The sequence below is a fragment of the Littorina saxatilis genome, linkage group LG3 (genome assembly GCF_037325665.1).
Source record: "Littorina saxatilis isolate snail1 linkage group LG3, US_GU_Lsax_2.0, whole genome shotgun sequence".
Taxonomy (NCBI): domain Eukaryota; kingdom Metazoa; phylum Mollusca; class Gastropoda; order Littorinimorpha; family Littorinidae; genus Littorina; species Littorina saxatilis.
The window spans coordinates 39,551,034-39,562,902 of record NC_090247.1 but is presented as its reverse complement, the minus strand read 5'-3'; the positions used below and the strand labels follow the sequence as shown (position 1 = coordinate 39,562,902).

Here is an 11,869-nt window from a genome sequence, read left to right as displayed (position 1 = left end):
TATATATATATATATATATATATATATATATATATATATATATATATATATATACACAAACAAATATGAAAAAAATAACCAAAACAAGCCTTCACGTTTTCACCAATATTTCGGCCTCGTGGCCTTCGTCAGGGTTTTTTATCTATATATATACATATACATATATATATATCTCGAGACACAGTGTACTTGTGCACAAAATGTCTTTGCAGGTCCAGACTTCAGTCCGTGTTCATGTAGAAAGACTCTTGCCTTCCTCTGACATCCATGTCTATGTAAATGCTGTCTGAAAATAAATAAATCCAGAATCGCATATGAATCACAGATGTCTTCATTTCCCGGGTAAGGAATAATACTACAGTTGGTAAAATGCTTCCACTGTTTAAAGCTTAGCTCTCATTTCTCTTTTCTTTCATCTGCTTATTCCTTTCTCCGTCGTACACATACGCACACACGCACGTCCAAATAAAGATAAGTGGTCCCAAAATGTCTACCTGCCCACAGTTCAACGGGTAGATGTACTATTGGATGTTTTGTTCTGCCAGTTATGAAACGTTCTTGTCTCCCTTTCCAACTTAAAGGCACACTCCTTCTCGGCTAAACAGTCCGACTCATCATCTCAGATGTACCGGCACGGTGGCCTAGTGGTAAGGCGTCCGCCCCGTGATCGGGAGGTCGGGGGTTCGAACCCTGGCCGGGTCATACCTAAGACTTTAAAATTGGCAATCTAGTGGCTGCTCCGCCTGGCGTCTGGCATTATGGGGTTAGTGCTAGGACTGGTTGGTCCGGTGTCAGAATAATGTCACTGGGTGAGACATGAAGCCTGTGCTGCGACTTCTGTCTTGTGTGTGGCGCACGTTATATGTCAAAGCAGCACCGCCCTGATATGGCCCTTCGTGGTCGGCTGGGCGTTAAGCAAACAAACAAGTCGCGTAAGGCGAAATTACTACATTTAGTCAAGCTGTGGAACTCACAGAATGAAACTGAACGTAGTCCGCCGCTAGTGCAAAAGGCAGTGAAAGTGACGAGCCTGTTTGGCGCGGTAGCGGTTGCGCTGTGCTTCATAGCACCATAGACCTATATATAGGTCCCTGATAGCACGCTTTACTGTACCTCTCTTCGTTTTAACTTTCTGAGCGTGTTTTTAATCCAAACATATCATATCTATATGTTTTTGAAATCAGGAACCGACAAGAAATAAGATGAAATAGTTTTTAAAACGATTTCGGAAATTTAATTTTGATCATAATTTTTATATTTTTAATTTTCAGAGCTTGTTTTTAATCCAAATATAACATATGTATATGTTTTTGGAATCGGAAAATGACGAAAAATAAGATGAAATTGTTTTTGGATCGTTTAATAAAAAAAATAATTTTAATTAGAAGTTTCCAATTTTTAATGACCAAACTCACTCATTAGTTTTTAAGCCACCAAGCTGAACTGCAATACCAAACCCCGGCCTTCGTCAAAGATTGCTTTGCCAAAATTTCAATCAATTTAATTGAAAAATGAGGGTGTGACAGTGCCGCCTCAACTTTTACAAAAAGCCGGATATGACGTCATCAAAGGTATTTATCGAAAAAATGAAAAAAACGTCCGGGGATATCATACCTAGAAACTCTCATGTCAAATTTCATAAAGATCGGCCCAGTAGTTTAGTCTGAATCGCTCTACACACACACACAGACAGACACACACACACACACACACATACACCACGACCCTCGTCTCGATTCCCCCCTCTATGTTAAAACATTTAGTCAAAACTTGACTAAATGTAAAAATCATCTCAGATCAGTCTTGCCAGGTGGGTTTTTTACACCCATGGGATAAGACCATCCCTCCACTTTGTCACCTGCCAAAAATGAACAGCCTGCGTCCTCTCTTTGCACAGTGGGAGTGTTTTTTATGAATTAATTTCGCAACAGCCACCGGCCGGTGGCATTTCAAGAAATAATTCATTAAAGAATACAATTTCAGGTCCCTACAGCAAGCAGTCAGGATGCTGATTTTTGGTGTGCGTCGAGTCCAAAAGCTTGGCCAGAACAGTTTCCGTAAGAAGGATTGTGCCTTCAATAAAAATGTAAAAATAAAATAAACTGATTATATTAAAGTGTCAACATACCCGTAACACCATCGGGCGGTCCTGTGGTACCGGGGTTCCTACGCGGTCGGGGAGGGGTGTTCTGGTAGATATCACCCGGTTCGTCGTCGCGCAAACTTGACCTCCTTTTCCCTTCCGGTGACACTCGTTCAGGCAGCGGCACTTTGGCTCCCGGACCTGTATGTACGAGGAAAGAGAAGAACGGTGAAATAATAACCCGAAAGATGGAACTTTTTTTCGCGACTAATACATTTTGTGTTCCAAACATTCCTCCCTTTCTTTAAACATAAGACAAGTCGCGTGAAGCAATGTAAAAACAGTTAGTCAATCTGTCAACCTGAAACTAAAAAGATCAACATTAAAACCAGTCATCAAGGAGACATGAAGTAAAATGTAGTAAGGCTTGGCTAGCTAAAACCCGAAAACCGAGATCTCTCACGGTCGTCTCCGCAAAGCATGCGAACGTAGCACCTAATTAACCTATTTTCTTTAAAAAGAGGAAACATGATATATATCTCTATGTTTTTGACTTCAGGATATGCAATGCAATTAATTTTGGATTTATAAGTAAACATTACGCATTGAGAATGTTAATGGACAAACTCATGCATTCATTATTCAGCTTGCGATCTGAAATAAAATCTCAAAGTCAGGACTTAGCCGAAGTGTTTTCACGGGAAGGAGTGTGCCTTTAAACTGAACATCTTTCACCCACCTTTTCCGAGCGCTGTCGGCACAGGAATGACATAGTCCTCCGAATCACTGTTGTCAGCAGCAGCCTTCTCGGGTTCTACGTACACGTCGGACGTCGGACGCTGGGCAGATTTCTCGGGTTCTACGTACACGTCGGACGTCGGACGCTGGGCAGATTTCTCGGGGTCTTCGTACACATCGGACGTCGGACGCTGGGCAGATTTCTCGGGATCTTCGTACACGTCGGACGTCGGACGTTGGGAGCGTACGGACCTTTTCTTATCCGGATCTTCGTACACCCCTGGATCCACGCTGGCAGTCTTTTGAAGAGGTGCGTATCCGGGTCTTGCTCCCTCGGCTATCTCCGAATTGAATTTGGTGTAGTTTCCGATGTTTTCTGGAATGATCACCGTTGCATGTTGAAAGTGATACTATTGATCGGGGGAGATTCTGGCGAATTTGACGAATCTTAAGAACCTTGGGAATCCACTGTACCTTTTATCTACATGCACACGGCACGACTTGCTCCAAACATAGACCAAATAGCCTGGACCGCCAACTCGTCACGTGACCCTTCGAGGTCAAGTTACGACTCTCGACTTTCAGGGGCGCGTCGCGTCCGGTTTGAAAGGCCAGCGATTCGAAGACAGTGAAAAGAAAGCACGCTCCAGTTATTTGTGACAATGGGAGGTGACAAACTAAACTTAACAAAACTCATCGAAAAACATGTTCCATATGCACTTTTGCTGAGTTTATTTTAGCATTTTCAGAACTTACCTCGGCAACTTCGTCCATGTTTACAATCGACACCGGATATCACGCCCCCCTGATTTCTGAAAGGCTTGTAAGCGTAGCTTCCTAAAATGCGAGAGGCCGCTACCTCGTAATAGAGAGAAAGAGCGGAGAGAGAGCTAGTTGGCGGTCCAGGATAAATGGTCTATGCTCGAAAGTAGACTAGCACCACAAGTATGCTATTTGATTAAATCGAAGTGAGCGAATGCGCTACAGGGAGTTGCTACTCTGTTGAGAACAGAGAGTACAGTGGTCCAGAATGATGCGCCATATATCTATGACGCGGCAGTCTAGTAACCGCATCACGTACAGAAACAAGGGACGTAATTCGGTGGAAGTAACCCAACCCAACCCTCAAGAAGAGTGTTCTTTCTACATTCAATTAAGCTTTTAACAAAATACTTGCCTTTGCGCGGTAGCATTATTTGTAACGCAGAATCTTATGGTATAACTTTGGATGCGAACTGAGGGTACTTTTTCTTAGATATTGCAGAAAGTTTAATTTTTCAAGAATATTTATGTTATGAGAGTGTCAACATTTTAAAAGTGACAAACAATAACATTTGGGACACAAAATTGATTAAAGATGACAGGTCCCAATTAAAATTATTGCCCCAAGACGAGTTGTTTCCCTTGTGTTATTTTGTCGCTTGGAAAAACATATATATCTAGCCTTTTGAGAAAGCTATACAAAAGCCTATGGGAGGTGACCGCACGAATTAAAAGAAAACCCCACAGGGGAGTTGCTTCCCTTGCAATATGTGTCGCTTCCTCGTCTCGATTAATGCCAATGGTATACTTTTGTTTTTAATAAAAAAATGAAAGACCCGTTTTTTCAAGCAGTCAGTTTTTGTCGTTGAGCCATGGTGTTACAGTCTGTTATTTTGCCAGTATGTTAGCTTTTAAACACAATCTGGCGAGCATCATTTATTGTCTGAAACCTCTTTGTTATTTTTTCATATTTCGATTTCGAAGCGTGATAAGCGCAGATTTGTCTGTCAGTCGGTGTGTCCGTCACAAAAATGTGCACGCGGGTTCTCAAAAAAATTTTCAACATCGTAATTACCGCCAAGCTAATAGATCCCTGGACTTTCGCGATGACAAGAAAATATCGGGCGCATTTACGTGATTTGTAAAACAATTGTCACAAATCCCGGGTCAAAACATGCCAACTTTTCAACCGCCTGGCTGCTCACTGTGCCTACTGTTGCTTTGTTTTGTTCTGTTGTTTTTTTTTGTTTTGTTTTTTTCTTTGAATTTGCCAAGCACATCATGTGGGGCGTTTAATAAATACCACTGATTGTTACAATATTCCTTATAAACTGTTATAAATGTGTTTGAGCTACAATGGACATTAACATTTTCATGTACAATACCTCTTATTTTTTTACTTTTTTTTAATTCCTTAATCTCCTTTAAATGTGTATGTGTTGTTGGAATATGTGTTGGTGAGACATATGTATGCGTATAACCATCAAACAAAAGATATAATGGCTAACATTTTCATAAAATATGTTTGTCTGACATCTAAACATAATAACATCACATACTGCATGAGTTGCCTACTCCCTTGCCTTTAATATCCCAAAGTATCATGCTAGTTCATGAGAAAAACAATTATGAAGATGAGGGGAAGGGGGGGGGGGGGGGGGGGGGAGAGCGGTAAAAACTGCATAATTTACCTGCGCCGTTGACTGGAGACGAATTGCTGTTTCCATTGTTTTGTCGCGTAAAGGTCTTTGGTTTAACAGTGGTAACTCTGTGGTAATGATGAGAGAAAAGAGGAAGAGGAAGTTTATTGTGAAAACAATTCAAACAGGAGACTGACAACAATGTGTCATGCAATTCACACTATGTTTTGTGTGTGTCTGGTGTATTTTGTATGGCTGGCTGGCTGGATGGATGGCTGTGTCAGTGTGTGTGTGTGTGTGTGTGTGTGTGTGTGTGTGTGCGTGCGTGCGTGTGTGTGTGTGTGTGTGTGTGTGTGTGTGTGCAAATTGTGGGACTCTCTATCAGATTCTAAGTTATTCTCTCAAACTCCGCTGGCAGGGTCATAAAGGCAGAAGCGGCAATACACACACACACACACACATACACACACACACATACACACACACACATACACACACACACATACACACACACACACATACACACACACATACACACACACTCACACACACACACACATATATACACACACACACACACACATATATATACACACACACACACTGACACACACACACACACACACACACACACACACACACACACACACACACACACACACACACACACACACACACACATTTACTTTCAAGTTTGGTCTATATACTTACGTTCCTTTCGTATTATCGTGTGTACTGGAGAGATCTGCAATTAAAGAAAACGTAGGCTACATTCAAGAAAAAGTGAAATTATATTTATTTTGTTATAATACACTTACACACACAATCGTTTGTCGACCTGACCGCCTCATATCCATGTGGTTGAAAATGGATGCGTATGCTAAGTTCTCTCTCTGTCTCTCACTGTCTCTCAATGTCTCAGTGTCTTTGTCTCGCTCTAGCTCTCTCTGTCTGTCTGTCTGTCTGCCTCTCTCTCTCTCTCTCTCTCTCTCTCTCTCTCTCTCTCTCTCTCTCTCTCTCTCTCTCTCTCTCTCCTCTCTCTCTCTCTCTCTCTCTCTCTCTCTCTCTCTCTCTCTCTCTCTGCCTCTGTCTCCCTCTGTCTGTCTCTGACTTGTGTCGTTTGACAGGTTATCATTTCCCCATAACTCTTTTCACTTCAAAAGGGTTCACCATTCAAATGAACCATTGCACGAACATTTATATCCAATGCCTCCTTTCAGTAATACCGAGTCTTACATATCTTTCACACTAATAATCTAGCTAGCACGTCCTTCAAAAACTTGCATGGGAATTTGTGCAGCAAAATTTCATAGACCTTCCCGGTTAGGAATTTACAGCATAATCATTCTATGGACCTAACATAATGGCGCGGATCGCTTTTAAGTATAAACCGTGGTATGTTCTGCAAACAGAAATATCTTCTTCTCATACTTGTGGTCTGTCTTTTATGAGTTTTTGCCCTTGTTTGTAATAAGTTGCGCATGATTGAAAACTACTATTGTTACTTATTATAGTATTTTTATTTTTATTTTTTTATTTTTTGCTTAACGCCCAGCCGACCACGAAGGGCCATATCAGGGCGGTGCTGCTTTGACATATAACGTGCGCCACACACAAGACAGAAGTCGCAGCACAGGCTTCATGTATCACCCAGTCACATTATTCTGACACCGGACCAACCCGTCCTAGCACTAACCCCATAATGCCAGACGTCAGGCGGAGCAGCCACTAGATTGCCAATTTTAAAGTCTTAAGCTTAGGTATGACCCGGCCGGGGTTCGAACCCACGACCTCCCGATCACGGGGCGGACGCCTTACCACTATAGTATTACTAATACCTCTACTAGTACATGCAGTAGTAGTAGTAGTAGGAGGAGGAGGAGGGGGAGTAGGAAGAGGAGTAGGAAGAGGAGGAGTAGTAGTAGTAGTAACACCAATTGACAAGCAGCTACAGCAGCAGTTGTCATGTTGTGTTTGTTGCTGTTGTTTTGGTGGTTGTTTTGGTTGTTCTTGTGGTTGTTGTTGTTGTTCTATTTCTGGATGTTGGTTTTGTTGCTGTTGTAAAACAAGTAACGAGATTTTAATGCAGAAGGTGGTGTCTGATTTCTGATTAAAACAGGGAAAAAAGGTTTTTCCTCAGTCTCAGGTCACACAAACAGAGCATATTTTTCATTAACATCTAAGTGGGCCATATTCATTTGACATCAGAAAAAAAACTTGACTTTGAAGCATGTCACTTTTCTATGAACTATTATTGCTCTTTTCTTGTAGAAAGAAAAAGCACAATTTCAAGGTTCTTTTACCCTGTGGAAATTTCCATTTCAAAGAGGAAGTTTTCGAACCACAATCACAATGCATGCGTCGCTGCCTTTTCTCTTCAATCGCTTTCCGTTCGTCTATTTTGCAAAGCGTTTTTTGCCTTCCCACGGAATTATTTTGTAAATCAACAACAGCAAAATCTGTGCACATTCACACTTACACACACACACACACACACTCTCACACACACGCACACAAACACACACACACACACAAACACATACACGCACGCACACACACACACACGCGCAAGCACACCGCATTACCTCGAGCTCCACCACAACCAATCCCCCACCCCCACCCCTCCCTACTACCACTCCCACCGCAATGAACTACTACAGATTAACATATTCCCTGCAGAATAGGAACCAAAGCCAGTATAAGATATATTTTTACTTTTGGTTTTGATGTTGGGTTTCGGTTTCCTTTTGGTTTGAACTTGGCTTTCTCTTTGGCTTCCCTTTGCGTTTGGCTTTTGTTTATATGGTTTTGCTTTTGCTTTTCCTTGGGGCTTTGGGTTTGGCTTTGCCAGGGGGTTTTTGGTTTTAATTTCTGTTTTGGTATGGGACTCAGTCTTTTTGTCGTTTCGGGACTTTTGCAAGAAGACTCTGGCTGCCATCTGATGGGAAACTGTGCACCTGAAGTGTCACTCTTAGTGCACCCCAGGACTACTCAAAGGGACATTGTTCGTCTGTTGGAGTCGCTATTTGGCATACAAACTTTTTTTATTTCCCCTTTTAAGACCACCAGATTTACGACCTCCCCCCACCCCCCCCCCCTCTCCCACCCTCCCACCCCACATTTTTAAACCTTGCATTCTCAGATTTTCTTATAGCCCCTGTTAATTAACCTCCATTAACAGAATTCATCCCTTTTAAGACCTGATCTTTTGCAGACTTGGAGTGACCTTAAAAGAGAGGTTGCACTGTTGTACAATATTCAGCAGAACTTGAGAAGCAAAATTATCATTATTATTTATTTTATTATTATATGAAGTCTTATATCGCGCGCGTATCTCCAGACTCGGACTCAAGGCGCAGGGATCTATTTATGCCGTGTGAGATGGAATTTTTTACACAATACATCACGCATTCACATCGACCAGCAGATCGCAGCCACTTCGGCGCATATCCTACTTTTCACGGCCTATTATTCCAAGTCACACGGGTATTTTGGTGGACATTTTTATCTATGCCTAACCAATTTTGCCAGGAAAGACCCTTTTGTCAATCGTGGGATCTTTAACGTGCACACCCCCAATGTAGTGTACACGAAGGGACCTCGGTTTTTCGTCTCATCCGAAAGACTAGCACTTGAACCCACCAGGAAAGGGGGGAGAACATTGCTTAACGCCCTGACCCAGGGTCGAACTCGCAACCTCTCGCTTCCGAGCGCAAGTGCGTTACCACTCTGTGATGCTGGAAGTCTTACCCTGCTTCAAGTCTGTGTGTTTGGAAGTGATAGTTTCCACTTGACGTGGAACTCTTCGTTTCTGTTAACTGTCACCACCGGACAATATCGCTTTATTTGATAAAGCAAACAGATGCTCGATAACCATACGGTCACACCGTGTTATCGGGTGTCCTTTCATTGCAGGTAACGACTGTACGGCATGACAAAGCACTTTGTGACGCTGTATTCTGACTCTAACTTGCGCTGCTGGGTACATTATACGGCACACACTCAAAATGCTAGATACAAAAACTGGCAGGAAGCGTCAATGACATGATCATAGCGAATTATCCCGTTCCGGCATTACAGCACCTTACACATTCTACCACTATTGCTTGCATGCTATCAGGCTTTTACTCACTCTACTACTGTTGCTTGCATGCTGTCATGCTTGTGTTTCTCGCTGTGTATAGATCTCTTTGTTTGCAGTGGGCCCATTTTAACCGAGTCAGTGAGTTCGAGCCATTCTTTTTGATCCGTGACAATTAAACAGCTGGAGTCCAGCGGAATCCTGTACACGCTCTCAAAACATCATAGTTATTTCATTGTTGTATCTTCGTCTAGTTTGTTCCTACCCCCCGCGTGTTAGGGGGAAGAATTTACCCGATGCTCCCCAGCATGTCGTAAGAGGCGACTAACGGATTCTGTTTCTCCTTTTACCCTTGTTAAGTGTTTCTTGTATAGAATATAGTCAATTTTTGTAAAGATTTTAGTCAAGCAGTATGTAAGAAAGGTTAAGTCCTTTGTACTGGAAACTTGCATTTTCCCAGTAAGGTAATACATTGTACTTCGTTCCAAGCCCCTGGAGGAAATTTTTGATCAGTGCTTTTGTGAACAATTGACAAGTGGCTCTATCCCATCTCCCCCCTTTCCCCGTCGCGATATAACCCTCGTGGTTGAAAACGACGTTAAACACCAAATAAAGAAAGAAAGAATCATTTTTTCCTTGAACTGTGTGTATGAATCATATTATACATGCACCCACACAACAGTGTGTCATGTGGACAGCAAAGACTGCAGAATACGAAGTTGGATATAAAACAGTGACTGGATTTGATACTGCATGCACAGAGAGGAGTGAGCTTTTCCTGTTTGCACAATGACCATAAATCTATTAACAGAAACTAATCATCAGATTTAAAGCGAACCTCCCCGACAAGACTGAATATCAAGCCATGTTGGGACCTGCAGTTATATATGTTTAGACGATTTTCCTTAGCTCCTTCAATTTCTCTTGGCACTAACGTGCCGTGAAACTGGATACGCTCACATTCATTAATTTGACAGTTTTAACACAGTATTTGTATAAAGGTGACTCAGTTAGTGTCAGGTTTTTAACTTGCGGCGCGACTTATTGACACAATTTCAAGCCAATTGTTTTGCTGCTGCAGTTGCTGCTGCAGCTGCTGCTGCTGCCGCTGCTGCTAATTATTTTTGTCGTTGCTGTAGTTGTAACTTTCTGGTTAAGGATCCGTTTATTGATTTCGCGGTAGAAAAGTTGTGTTTATTTCTCTGTACTTGTTTACATCATTCCGAATATACGTACTACACAGCACATAGAATCAAATAAAGTTAAAAAAAATAAATAAATAAATAAAAATACAAAATAAAAAGAAAGGTTAGTTATTCAGTGAAGCATTTAATTGTTGACAAATATGTCGTTTTTGTCAAAAATGAAACGTTGCAATAACTATTACCTTTCTTGATTTTTTTGTATTTGTAGATTTTGGAACGTGAGCGGTCTATCTGGGTTGTGTGTTTTCCCCAGGAAAAGAGGCAAGCTTCCAGTTTCACATTTGTCCTTCAAATACACATGTCGCACCGTTGCCGCGTATTCCGTTTCATTATACACACAGTGGGAATTGGGGCATGCATGACACGCAACGCTTCATAGACAGCATTAAAGACACCTTCCTATTAGAACTAGCATGTATATCAACATAGACCTTTCCTGTCGTTTACATGGGATGAGAGCATCTTTTCACTGTGACCTATACCAACAAATCTGCAGCTTGGCTGTTTCATGTGAATTTTTTCTGAATTATTTTCACAAATGTATAATGCCATGTCATGAATTCCTTTCGACACAGACTACCAATATCTGCAAAAGGGGTTCAGAAAATAAAATCAGCTGTGCGAAAAAAGGATCTAGGCTTAGAATAGGATGGGGAGGCTGGGGGAGGGGGTGAGGGGTACGCCGGAAGATGTTGTTGATATTTTCCCGATTAGCTCCAGCTCACGATAAGTCTTAAGTCGTTGATTACAGTGCGCAATACGGATCAAGTATCTGGCTAAATATCTTCTTAGTTTGCACGTTTGCTGTCAGTTAGGCATAAGTAAAGCTACCTTTTTTGTGATACCACGAACCAGGAAGTAGAATTACCACTGCTGTGCAGTGCTTGCTGCATATCGGGTTTCAGTAACAACAGATACACAAAACAAGTCGCGTAAGGCGAAATTACTACATTTAGTCAAGCTGTGGAACTCACAGAATGAAACTGAACGCACTGCATTTTTTCACAATGACCGTAGTCCGCCGCTCGTGCAAAACGCAGTGAAACTGACGAGACTGTTAGCGCGGAAGTGGTTTCGCTGTGCTGCATAGCACGCTTTTCTGTACCTCTCTTCGTTTTAACTTTCTGAGCGTGTTTTTAATCCAAACATATCATATCTATATGTTTTTGGAATCAGGAACCGACAAGGAATAAGATGAAATTGTTTTTAAATCGATTTCGGAAATTTGATTTTGATCATACTTTTTATATTTTTAATTTTCAGAGCTTGTTTTTAATCCGAATATAACATATTTATATGTTTTTGGAATCAGAAAATTATGAAGAATAAGATGAACGTAAATTTGGATCGTTTTATACAA

The 11,869-nt window shown here is 41.6% G+C and overlaps 1 protein-coding gene across 2 annotated transcripts in view; it reads right to left on the bottom strand.

Moving 5' to 3' along the window:
• LOC138962363 (uncharacterized) overlaps window positions 1–11,869 on the bottom strand; it is a 32,941-nt gene that overhangs the window by 18,023 nt on the left and 3,049 nt on the right. The window contains exons 3-7 of one of the 2 annotated variants that reach the window (XM_070334160.1): window positions 5,935–5,968; window positions 5,275–5,351; window positions 2,823–3,197; window positions 2,129–2,284; window positions 146–286 (exon numbers count right to left, since the gene is read on the bottom strand). In XM_070334160.1, coding sequence (XP_070190261.1) covers window positions 222–286; window positions 2,129–2,284; window positions 2,823–3,197; window positions 5,275–5,351; window positions 5,935–5,968 — 707 coding nt within the window. In that variant the 3' untranslated portion in view covers window positions 146–221. Of the gene's footprint in view, window positions 1–145; window positions 287–2,128; window positions 2,285–2,822; window positions 3,198–5,274; window positions 5,352–5,934; window positions 5,969–11,869 lie in introns of those variants that run through there. The other variant, XM_070334161.1, reaches the window with a different exon arrangement.